The sequence below is a fragment of the Desmodus rotundus genome, chromosome 10 (genome assembly GCF_022682495.2).
Source record: "Desmodus rotundus isolate HL8 chromosome 10, HLdesRot8A.1, whole genome shotgun sequence".
Taxonomy (NCBI): domain Eukaryota; kingdom Metazoa; phylum Chordata; class Mammalia; order Chiroptera; family Phyllostomidae; genus Desmodus; species Desmodus rotundus.
Window position 1 is genome coordinate 74,368,829 of NC_071396.1, and position 13,239 is coordinate 74,382,067.

At 33.6% G+C, this 13,239-nt stretch overlaps 1 protein-coding gene across 2 annotated transcripts in view; it reads right to left on the bottom strand.

The window, feature by feature from the left end:
- Nucleotides 1–1,472: 1,472 nt before the first annotated feature.
- ROCK1 (Rho associated coiled-coil containing protein kinase 1) overlaps nt 1,473–13,239 on the bottom strand; it is a 151,698-nt gene continuing 139,931 nt past the window's right edge. For both annotated transcript variants that reach the window (XM_024580571.4, XM_024580572.4), the window contains exons 28-33: nt 10,467–10,537; nt 10,172–10,260; nt 6,003–6,081; nt 5,608–5,869; nt 4,730–4,937; nt 1,473–3,124 (exon numbers count right to left, since the gene is read on the bottom strand). In XM_024580571.4, the coding sequence (XP_024436339.2) occupies nt 3,121–3,124; nt 4,730–4,937; nt 5,608–5,869; nt 6,003–6,081; nt 10,172–10,260; nt 10,467–10,537 (713 nt within the window). In that variant the 3' untranslated portion in view covers nt 1,473–3,120. The remainder of the gene's footprint in view (nt 3,125–4,729; nt 4,938–5,607; nt 5,870–6,002; nt 6,082–10,171; nt 10,261–10,466; nt 10,538–13,239) is intronic.

The window sequence follows — 13,239 nt, forward strand, 5'->3', positions numbered from 1 at the left end:
CACTTAGTAAACTACAGTATAACTTTTGTATCTACTGAGAAACCAAAAAATTAATGTGACTCATTCTATTGTGGTGTTCTGAAATCACAGTATTTGTGAAGCAAGCCTTAGCTGTGTTTTCTTTCTTAGCAGAGAGATTTGGAAGTTTTAGAAAATGAAAAATAAAAACTGGAAACTCAAACTAGCAACCCAAATGTGATTCCTAAATTTGGTTATTATAAAATTTCTAGCAATAGGAAAAGAAAACGCAAACATTTTATGTAAATTTTTAAAGTAAATTTTGTTTGCCATGTTTAAATTCTTTCACTTACCTTTTTTGCTTTAGGAATGGATAAGTTATTTTAAGCTGAAACCCCAAATGAGACAAGTGACAAGTTTTGGCCAAGAAGGCAGAAGTGAGGTGGGGGTTGTGCTAATGCTGGTAAGCATTATAATGAAAGGAATTTTTCTGAGGCAGTGGTGATGGAGAACCGGTGTCTAGACATGAGGTTCTTAAGTGACAAGAGGAATGGTGCAAAGCATCTAACTTGGTGTGAAGTGTAGCAGGTGTGACAAACAGATTATAAAGCTGTAGCAGCAGTGTGGCTTCCTTATCATGACACTCTACTCATCCTTACACCATGTCAGCACACTGGAATTTAGTGGTTTCCTGACCTGAGAAGCAGCTCTCTTGATTAACTTGGTTCTGCACCATGGCATTTCATGTCATTCCTGAAAGCTCTGTCAGTTCTCAACCATTCTATGCTCAGGTTAATATTTTGTTTAAGAACAAGTCCTTTTTTGCTTAGTTAGAATTAACTGTTCTCTCTACTTCACTGGGCCTTAATGCATTAATACATTAGACCTTAATACATTACGTAATGGCGATGGTTCTAAGATGGTAAGGACATTGTCAAGAACAGTGAAGAGTCTGAGATTTCATTTTACTTCCCAGCAAGTCAGACTGCCAGCATTTCATGGATCCTGGCAAAAGACATGAGACTCTTGGATCGGAGCCAAACAAGTTTACACTAACAGTACAAGCAGCACGAGCTTCATGTTCTTGTCAGTTCCCCTTGCCCCTCAAGTCCCATGGGAGCAATGCAGAGTAGCTCAGGTGGGTGCTTGAGCATACAGTTGGTTTGCATCACAGCTGAGGAACCCCAAGTTTAGGGTACCTGAATCTTTTGTAATGAGTTCAAGCAAATCTGCCCAACTTTTGCTCTGGGGGGAACATTATCTTTATTATACCGGACAGCAGACATACCTGCCTTTCTCTTGAGAAGTCACAGTATCTTCCAAGTCTGTTCACTATATAAATCTCCTTGGAAAAGAGTCTGGAAGAAAGGTTTGTCAGAGCTTCTCTCTGCTCACAAGATGTGAGAAATGCAAGAAATTCATGGAAAATTGTTTCCCAACAGACATTAGTCAACTTTTCATTCAACTGTAGCCATTCTTCTTTCAGAGCCCCAAACAGTTATCTTTTAAAAATTCACTTTAATGTAATCATGGAATTGAACAAACATTTGTACACAGTCAGAAACTAATTTATAGCACAGTTTCTATTCATTTCAGCCATGAGAAAACACCATAGCAGTCATCATTAAAGGTATCCATCCATAAATTACTTTTATTTCTCATTAAATGAGCACAGAGTCATTAGCATATTAATAACAGATATGTTTATTATTACATATCCATCAGTGCGGCTTTCAATACCACTTGAAACATGCATATCATCCTAGAGACGAATCAGTTTTCCAGTGCTTCTTATTTGATACATTACTGCAAAGCCATTATAAATTACTGAGGAGGTATTTGGTTAAAAAAATAAACAATAAATCATACTACCCATATGAATCTACTCTTGTTATTGGACAAGAGTTTAACAGTATTTATCTGGTAATTCCTATGTTAACTGGAAAACATCACAGATGTATTGCCATAAATTTCTTTTATACTGGTGCAACTTTCTACATGTTTTGCAGTTTTATAAAGTCATTCATTATTTTAGCAGGTAGTTTGATGCAAAGATTGTACTTAATTTATGAAAGTCCAACAAACCTCTAAATATTTAAAATTAAACCAATTATCAATGAAAACCCACTGACACACATACTTTTTGAAAATATGTTTTTTGAAACTTCTATATTTAGTCATGGCAGTAAAATAATTCTCTCAAATTAAGGCACTAAAAGCTCAATGCAACGCCCATTGAAGTGTTCTAAGAATAATTTACATTTCAAACAGTGCATATATTTCTTATATGTTTGTTAACTTAATGTCTTTATCACTTAAAACCACAAAGAAATAACATACAATTACAGAAATGATGTACCCCACAAAATGTTTTTAAACTTGCTTTTTTTTTGTACAGTTAGTTTCTAATGTCTCTAGTAGTAAAATAACTCAATATGGCTTGGCAAAAATGCATAGATTAAATGTAATTTTTTTTGCCTTCTCCCATTCCCCAATCTACAAACTTGCTGAAACACATACAGTATTTTGTAAAGCATAATGTAAAATATTTATTCTCCATGAAGTCCACCATGGGCAAACAACAGTAAGGCTTTTAAATTCCACAGTGAGGCACTGAAGTCAAGTGATATCACTGCTTTTTAAAAATAGTTTCATATAGTCTTGCAAGAGCACAAAAACTGAAGTCATTTAAAAAATTTTCAGTTGTCTCATTTTGAGATATTTTCTTTACTCCTTCCATGAGCTGATCTTGATCGTGACGGCCATTCCACTTAAAAGTGAAAATCCCTTCCTCTCACTCATATGAGGAAACTGTTCTATCATGATTGACAGGCATTTTCTTAGAAATTCAAAAGGCAGCACCTTTTTAAAAAATATATATCTAGCTAAGCTTTCCCCCAATTGTACTTGCATTACATAGTAATAATTAATCTAATCTACCTGTAGGCAAACTGGCAAAAAAAAGAAACCAAAAAAAAAAAAAAAAACCCAACAAAAAAACCCCCTTCGATGTGCTTTTGTGCCAAAGCAATGACAGAATAACAGCAATCTTAACCCTGAAGCCTGTGATATTGTGTCAAAGGAACAGCCTGTCTGCTCTGCATGGTTAAAGAAGCCTGGTTTATCAGGTAGCGTCCCACACAATTCCACAAGGTCACACAGTTAGCTGTTGATGGGAAAAAGAGAAAAAACTGTAATTTAAAAAATGCATTCGGTTGGATAGAAAGGTAAATTACATCACATTTATGTCTAATAATTAACAAACAAAATTTGAAGAACAAGAAAATAGAAAAATACACTTAGTGTTACCTCCTTTTTGCTTCTACTGTACTTCAAAAAAAAAATCTATATTTTACAAAGCTCTAATGATCAATTTTAAATTACTTTATTTTTTATTTATTTTGGGTCAATTTTAAATAAAATTATATCCAGCTTTTATCCTACACAGGAGGGACTGATATAGGATTCTACAGAGATAAGTCATGAGTAAAGCAATAATACTGGAGTAGTACGGCAGCTGAAGAATACAGAAAGAAAAATGGGTACGTCTCTTCTGAGAATTAGAGTTGGTTATTGACAAGAGGGAGTGAAGAAATGGGAGGGATTAAAGATAGTCTGCTTGGAAGACTTGGGTGACAGTACCAGAGAGGCAAATAGATCTTAGCTTCTATAGTCAAATGCCCTCCTTAACATAAGGATTACACTCCAGGGAAAGCTGGTATTTGGTACAGGAGAAAAAGCAAAGGCTTTATAATTACATATAAATGGGATCCAACCCTGACTATGCCACTAGTTAGCTGTGTGATGTTGTGCAAGTTGTCTAATTCCCTTGAGCCTCAGTTAGTCATATCAAAATGAGAATTTAATGAGTTATCTTAACCTCTCTTAAGAAAGGGTTTAGCCCCTGGTCGCGCAGTTGGTTAGATAGATCATTGACCCGATATGCCAAGGTTATATGGGTCCGATCCCTAGTCCTGGCACATGCAAAAATTAACCCATGAATGAATAAATAAGTGGAACAACAAATTGATGTTTCTCTTTCTCTCTAAAAATCAGGAAATAATATTTTAAAATAATAAAAAGAAAAAAGAAAGGGTTTAATTATGTCCTATAATTGTTTTTATAGCATACAGATATTTTTGAAAAAATTACATCAAAACCAGTTAACCCCTCCCCCCAAAAGGATACTTAAGTAGGAAATTTGTAACACTATAGTCACTGATAATACCAAATAATTTTTGTTTTAAAAAAACTATGCCAACATAGTTAAAAATAAAAGATGGGCAAAGTTTTATATGAATCTATTTATATTAAAAAAGGGGTAAGCCACAAGGTTTTTAAAATGTTCAAGAGCTATATATGTGCCATGCATACCAACCTGTGACAAAATTTAACATGGAGCTAAAAAAATATTATATTTATAAATATTGTTAACTTTTAATAGAACCAATTACACTAATTTGTAAAGTCATTTCAAGTCATATATAAATACTTAGCTACAAATGATGCTCTCTATGGGGAAAGATTTGAATTTTAGTGGGTGTTATTCAATTAGTTTCATAGGGGTTTTTTTTTGTATTTTATTTAATCTTTATTTTATTTTTCCCATTACCCGTTAGTCCCCTTATCCCCCTCCCCATGGCAATCACCACACTGTTGAGCATGTCCACGAGTCCTTTTTCCTTTATGCTCAATGTCTCTACCCCATAATGTCTCCCACTCCCACTACTTGTCATCCTGCTCTCCAAAAGAGTAATGTTTCAATCCTTACCTAGTTTTTCCAGATGTATTTTTGACTACTTTCCGGAAAGACTGATTTGCAGCGGATCTTGTAGAAAGTGTTCGAGGGGATGCACGAACAAAACCAGATGGTGGATTCTTAGGTATCTTCTTTACTAAATGAGTTACCCACTTTTTTTGTTCATCCTGAGAACATGCTAACAACAGCATATCTCTTGCTGATGTTACATCATAACTTACTGTGTTAAGAGAAAAAAAGAGTACAATTAAAGTCATATAAAATCTAAAAAAACTCTACTGAATACATAATTTTATAAGTTCTTCAAATCTGAAGATTTACTATGCTTAATTAAGCTTGGACAATATCTTTCTCCTTAATTAAGGCTGAAATTTAAAAAGAAGACATTAGCTATAAACTAATAAAAAATAAAGTAGAATCAGAAATATAAAAAATGCAGAAGTGAAAAAAATAAATGTATTTTTAGAACACAAGTTCCTTGTCTTAAAATAGCCATAGCCTGTACTCTTTCCTTTTAGCTACCTCTCATAAACTAGACATTTTGTCTCTGATACAGCATGCTGGTTCAGGCAATGAAAACTAGATAAAAAAGAAAACAAGCCAGAGGTAAAAACTCAAGAGTGAAGTATAGTGGAATTCACTTATAGGTCTTTTCTTCAATTTAGAATAATTTCTTAGTGATCCCCCCTTTTTTTTTAACACAAGGGGTGATTCTCTTTAAAGACATTATGTACTAAGTTAAATCTATAACTGTAAAATGATAGTTGTATGTTGCTCAGCCAGTGTCAAAATATTCTTATAATCTCCTTCCAATTTGGTATAGAATATGCTTCATTTGAAAAAGTTACCGGGACATAATTCTCTAACTTGTAAAAATTGTCATGCCTTACCTTTACATGGAGAAATTAAGTCCTCTTTCTTATCTAAGTGATCTCTGTGGCACTTAACATGGCATCTTCGACATTCTAGGGCAGGGGGCGGCTTAAAAACATGCCAGAGCGGTTTGGCACAGGCCTCACAGTTGGCAGGAAAGTGGTAGAGTGTAGGAATGAACTCATGGCCTTTGTGATTTTGAAAATTAGTTTTTTCAGCTTGTTGTACTGGTTCCATCTCTACATCTTTCCTACATTCACCTTCATTTGCATATAGTATCTATATTCAGGAATGGTAAAAGAAAGAAAATAAAAAATATTTGCATTTGTACGTACACATTTCAAATGTATAAAAGCATTGGTATATATACGTTTACTTCACAAAATATACTTAGTAATTTCAGATTTTTTACCTGGAATATTTTAGGAATTTCTTCAGTTTCAGCTCTGTACACATCTCCTTGGGTTACAGGTCGAACATGAAACAGTTTACTAAAATGAAAATAAATATGGTATAGGCCATAAAAACTCATTTACAGTAAAAGATATAAACAAACATTTCTTGAAGAGAAATTAGTCATTAGAAAAATGCAAATTAAAACCACAGTAAGTATCACTATACACCTATCAGAACTTTAAAAATAAAAATACTAATAAAGCAAATGCTGATGAGGATGCAGAGAAACCAGATCACTCATACAACTGTGGCAAAAATGTAAAAATGCAGAGCCAGTCTGGAAAAGAGTATGGCAATTTTTTATAAAACTAAACATGTGCTAACCATATGACTCAGCAATTACACTCCTGGGTCTTTACTCCAGAGAAATAAAAATTTATATCTATGTGAAAATCTGTACATGAATGTTCACAGGAGCTTTACTTATAATAGCCAAAAAATTGGAAACAATCCAAATGAATGGTTAAACTGTGGTACATCCATACTACAGAATAGTATATTCAATTGAAAGCAACAAACTACAACTTGGATGGATCTCAGAGGAATGACACTGAATGAAAAAAAATTCAAAACTTTACATCGCATTTGATTCCACTTATATAACATCCTTGCAATGACAAAATTAGAGAAATGGAGAACATGTTAGCAGTTGCCAGGAATTAGGGAGGGGTGGAAAAAAGGCACTTCCTATGGCTGTAAAAGGGTAAAAGAGGGATCCCTGTGATGGTACTGTTCTGTATATTGACTGTGGTGGTCTTAAGAATCTGCACACAGGAGATGAAATGATTGTATATATAAAGAAGCCCCGTGAAATTAAAAAAAAAAAAACCAAACCCTATAAAATAAGTGAATAGCAAGATTAGTGGATTCAAAGTCAATATATGAAAACAAATGGTGTTGGAACAGATATTCATACGGAAAAAAACCAATCAGATATTCACATGGGGAAAATAAGTAACTTCAATCACTACCTCTTTCCAAATAAAAAATAAATTTGATATCAATCATAACTTAATTGTAAAACCTAGATCAATAAAGTTCCTAGAAGAAAATTTCTTGGATAGACTGCAAAAGACAATAATTACTTTAAAAAACTTATAATATAGTCTCTGTTAAAAGATACTGTAAAGAAAATTAACAGATAAGCTGTGTATTGGGAAACATTTGTATTACATATTTCTGTTACTGAGTTTATATCCAGCATACATACAGAACTTCTATAAATCAATCTTAAAAAGATAAGCAGCCCAAATTAAAAATGGGCATAAGACTTAGAGACACTTAAAAAAAGACGTACAACTACCCAATAAGTGCATGAAAAGATTCTTGGCATAATCAATCATTAGAAGAATACAAAATTAAAACAATGAGACAGCATTTCTTTCTTCTTGCTTAAATTTATCGGGGGTGACATTGGTTACTAAAACTATATATTGGTCTAGCCAAAAAGTCTGTTTAGTTTTTCCATAAAAGACAAATTTTTCATGTTTACAAACAACTTTATTAATATGGGTATTTTGAGTATGTCAGCTGTCTCCTGTGTGGTATAATGTTGATTGTTCTCAATTAATGTCTTAACTTGGTCACTACCAACTTCAACTGGTCTACCTGACCATGGAGCATCGTCCAGTGAGACATCTCCAATACGAAACTTTGCAAACCACTTTTGACATGTTTGATTAGACACAGCACCTTCTCCTTACACTGCACTAACCTTTCTTTGCATTTCAGTTGTGTTTTTACCTTTCTTGAAATAATAAAGCATAACATGCCAAAAACATTGCATTATTTTTCTTCCATCTTCAATATTAAAATGGCTACACAAAAATTCACCAATTTTGATGTTATTTTTTAAATGCATGCTGATATGACAGCTGTCACAATACAATCTAACAAAGTTGTTTCAAATGAAGTTAAAGACAACTAAGCTCTATTAGAGCCGTGTTACAGAAACAAACTTTTTGGCCAAATCAGGTGTACAATTCAAGTCTCCTTCCATCACCATTTATCCCTTCTGTGATAGTGTTTCATATCCATTAGAACAAAAAAAAATCAAACACTGACAACAGCAAATGTTGGTGAGGATGTGGAGCAACTGAAACTCGTATTACTGGTGAGTATAAAACAGTATAACAACTTTTGAAACTATTTGGTAGATATTTTTTTATTTTTCTAAAGAAAGATTTTATTTATTTTTAGAGGGGGGAAGGGCGGGAGGAAGAGGGAGAGAAACAACGTGTGATTGACTCTCCTGCGTCCCCTACTGGGGACCCGGCCTGCAACCCAGACATGTGCCCTGACTGGGAATTGAATCAGTGACCCTTTGGTTCTCAGGCCAGCACTCAATCCACTGAGCCACACCAGCCAAAGATTACCAAAAAATCCATGAGTTGGTAGAATTTTTTGGTAAAGATTATACACAGATTTACTCTATGACCCAGAATTCCACTCCTAGATATTTACCCATGAGAAATGAAAACTCAAGTCCCCCAAAGGAATGTTCATAGCAGTCTATTTATAATAGGCCCAAACTGACAGCAACCCAAATGTCTGTCAGCAGAACAATGAATGAACAAATTGAGATACATTCATTCAATGGAATATTACTCAGCAGTAAAAAAAAAAAAGCAGACAATTGCTACACAAAACAAAACATTATGCTGAGTGAAAGAAGCCAGGCACAAAAGTATACACTGCATAATTCTATTTACATTAAGTTGTAGAATAGGCAAAATTAATCTCAGTGATAGAATTCAGATTTTTTTTCCTGAGAAGAAGCAAAAGTGAGCATTCTAGGATGATGGAAATGTTGTTTTTTATCTTGACTTGGGTGGTGATTACATGGGTATTCACAATTACAAAAGTCATTGAACAGAACTTTTAAGATGTATGTATTTTAATACATGAAAATCATGTATCAATAAAGAGGTAAAACAAATACAACATCTCACTGATTTAAAAAGTATTTAACTTAGTTGAAAGATGATGGCTCTCATATTGTTTATGTATTATTCTACTTAAGTGATCATTTAAATTTTCACAAGTAATGCTTTTTTAAAAAAATAGGAAATAAAATATCAGTACTCTTCAGGTATTTGCTCAATTCTTTTTACATTCTAACTGTAACTGGCTCCACGAATGTTTAATTCTAATGGCAATACTTCATTTTAAGTTTATGTTTCTCTTAAATAGCACCCACTACACTTCACTTTTAATTTAGTTTTTGTTGCATATGTTTTTTACCTTTTCTACAAGTAGTTTGTAAACTTCTTAAATATGGTACTGTCTTATCATCTTTATATAATCTATAGAACCTATGATAGCACAGGGAGCAGTGCTAAGAAATGGCTTTAGAATGAATGCAAGGGAAAAATACCTAAGCTTATTACAGGCCTCTTTGATCTATTGTTAAAAAAAAAACCAAAAAAACCCCAGATACACTTGTATTTCCTTTTTAAAAACACCATATAGCCCTGGCTGGTATGGCTCAGTGGACTGAGCGCTGGCCTGGGAACCAAAGGGTCATGGGTTCAATTCCAAGGCCAGGTCCCTACTGGGGGCATGCAAGTGGCAACCACAAACTGACGTTTCTCTCCCATTCTCCCTCCCTCCCCCTCTGTCTAAAAATAAATAAATCTGTAAAATAAATAAATAAAAACACCATATAATCAAGTCGTGGTGGGGCAGCTCAGTCAGTTAGAATGTCCGCTGGATACACCAAAGTTGTAGGTTTGATCACGGGTCAGTGCACATGTAAGAATCAACCAATGAATGCATAAGTAAGTGGACAACAAGCATATCTCTCTCTCTCTTTCTCTCTCCCTCGCCCCCCCAATCAATGCAAAAAATGACCATATAATCATATACTTTTTAAGATGCTTTCTGAACTTAAAACCAATAAACCCTGAAATAAAAAATTTGTCTTTAGAATACATGAATCAGATATGCAAAATTTTCTTTCTCACAATTGGTAAAGTAAGATTTAGTATAAAGTTATTATTTAAATTTAAGAAAAAGATACAAGTAGGTAACACTGTTTAAATAAAATGAATTGTAAGTCTAAAAATAATTGATTATTGTAAGTTAACACTCAATTGACTTAAAATTCAATCAAAGGCAACTTACTCTATATCCAATACCATAGATGGATTAGATTGCTCCTTATCTTGTTCATCGTTATAAAACAAAATTTTTTTGCTGCTTACCACAACATACTGAAATAAAAAAAGGGGGGGAAGAAGCATAAGAACCACATTAATTCCATTTAAAGTAATAGGCATACTACCTGCCATTTACGTCTAAATTATATTATATAAATCTAAAATTAATGCTAATAATAGAGCAGTTAATACAAGTGTTAAGCTCTAGAAGTAAATACATTAACAAAATATCAATTACAAAACAATGAGGCATATGGTACCTGTTTCTTCCAGCCATATCGTTTGATATTTCCTCTATTTGGTATTGAAAGCCAACCTTCAATTCTTGACTCTAGGAGAAAAAGAATATATAGTATTTAGTCTTAAATTGTAACAAAAGGAAAAGCTATTATAAGTTGTCTGAGGCATGCAGCAACAGGCATTTTAACACAGCTAAATAAATAAGTGCTATACTTTGCTCTTCCATGCTTCAATCACACAAATCAACTTTAATGGCCATACAAAGATTGCAGAAAAAAATTCCAAGCCACTTTTCCCATAAAATTAACGTTTAGTACTCAGTTATGAAAGTATGAAATAACAACAATACCCTTAAGAGCCAGGCAAGACTGGAATGGACTACAGCTTAAATGGAAAATGATACAGAAGACTTTAATTAAATATCATTTAACATTCATATAAAAATACTTAGCAAAAAAAAATATGCAGCAAGTGGAACAAATCAGAGCCATGATTTACACAAGAAAGAGCAAGCAAAAGTACAGAAGTATCCTATTACTCACAGAAGATAAGAATAGAAGATAAATAAATTAGGAATGCAGGTAGAATCAACTAGATATAAAGAATAAGAGACAAGCATTTTACATGTTTTCTCAGTACAATATTCTGATAAACTTTTTGGTAAAACACCCATAACCACGTCAATAAAACTGTCCAAAATTAGTTGATGGAGTACTTAATTCCAGTGTTAAGTCCAATTACAATTTTTATTAAACTAAAGAGGTGTAAAGCCTTTTAACTAATTGTGGTACCAGAATTTAATAAACAGCAAAAGAACACAGAATTCATTGGTCAGCCATTAATATTTGCACCAGTCTGTACATACCAGTAATTCCTTTACTAATTCTATCAAAATATTTTATAGTAATTATTACTACTGTTTAAATATTATTTATTAATGTTAATTAGAAATACTCAGAAGAAAAAATGATTCCATTAGAAATGGTTACTTTATATCAGATTAGAGAAGAGTATTCACTTGTCTGTGTATATTTTATATTTGAAACACAAAAGGTTGGAAAAGTAACCAAATTTAAATACACTACTATAATGTGATATATTATGGCTCATATCATGATCTAATCAGAATATAATTTTTGCCTTTCTCCACATAAAATTTGTAAAACAGCTCAGGCTTACAGTAAAAGTATTAATGATAACACTTACTGAACATTTCTTTTTACAAGTGATATCTCATCTAAAAAATTGTATAATCCCATGATTACAGAGTATAATATTCCTAGAAATATAGGACAGAATAGGTTCTATTATCATCTTCCATTTACAATGAAGAGACTGAGGCTTATGGCAAGGCGAACTGACTTGCCTAAGGGTACTCTATTAGCAAGTGTCAAAGGTCTAGGTTTTGCCCAGGCAGCTAATATCTCAGCTTATGTTTCTAGAGCACAATGCTGTTCTGTCCTTTTTTTTTTTTTTTTAAATCCTCATTTAAGGATATGCTTACTGACTTTTAGAGAGGGGAAGGGGGGAGGAGAAAGGGGGGGGAGAGAGAGAGAGAGAGAGAGAGAGAGAGAGAGAGAAACATCAATCAGTTGCCCTTCCTATGAGCTTCACCGGGACTGAATTCGAAACCCAGGCATGTGCCATAAGAGGGAATCAAAACCATGACCTTTTCGTTTATCGGAGGATGCTCCAATTAACAGCCACACCAGCCAGGGTAGCTGGTCTGTCCTTTAACAAGCTTTGCAGATAATTGAATTGGGGGTCATGTTCTTGTTCCAGCTCTTCCATGTACTTATTTATGTCATTTGCTTTTGTTATTCCCTTTCACCTAAATTGTACTTGTTAAAGTGAAGGAAATAATGAGAAGCTTCATTTCAACATGATCCCATCCTTCCCTCAGTTTTTTTCTTAGGTGCTGTTTTTTAATAATTAACCTCAATAATTATTTTGTTTCTTTAGGTCAGAGGTGTCAAACTCATTTTCACCAGGGGCCACATCAGCCTTGCGGTTGCCTTCAAAGGACCGAATGTAATTTCAACTCCTTAACAGTTAAGGACTAGTTACATTTATAGAGTCCTAAAATTATTTCAGCCCTTTGAAGGCAACCGCAAGGCTGATGTGGACCCTGGTGAAAATGAGTTTGACATCCCTGCTTTAAGTAGTTCCTCAGTAAGTTCTGAGAGTGCAGGGATCATATCCTGACACTTTTTTATATAACCCATTGCATCTGACACACAGAAGAAATATCTGATAACTATCTGTTGATTATTTTGCAATTAGGCTTTTTAAAAAATAGCCAAATAAAGTCACCTCTATAAATAATGGTTATAAATTAACAACCAAAGGGCAGTTTTATATTAAATAACATGCAGAAGGTAGGTGATCATTCACGAATATTCTTATAAAAGCAAAGAAGTTATTGCTAGGAAAATTTCCCTCCAGTGTGCCAAAAACAGAACCTCTTACTCCTAAATCTATTTAATATCAGATAATTCCTCACTGAAAATAAAAGACATGAAATCTATTGAAATCTTGACATTTACACAAAATTGTACATGCCAAAATACTCCGCCCCCCAGTTATTTCTCTATGAGAATAAATGCCAAAAATATTTATGCTTTCTGGTTCTGGATTTAGATTAACCTATGTTTTCTTTAATGTATTTTCTTTTTAAAAAGATTTATTTACCTTTTTTTTAGAGAGAAGGGATGGGGGGGAGAAAGAGAGGGAGAGGAGCATTAATGTGTGAGAGATACATTGACTGGATGCCTCTCACATGCCCCCAAATGG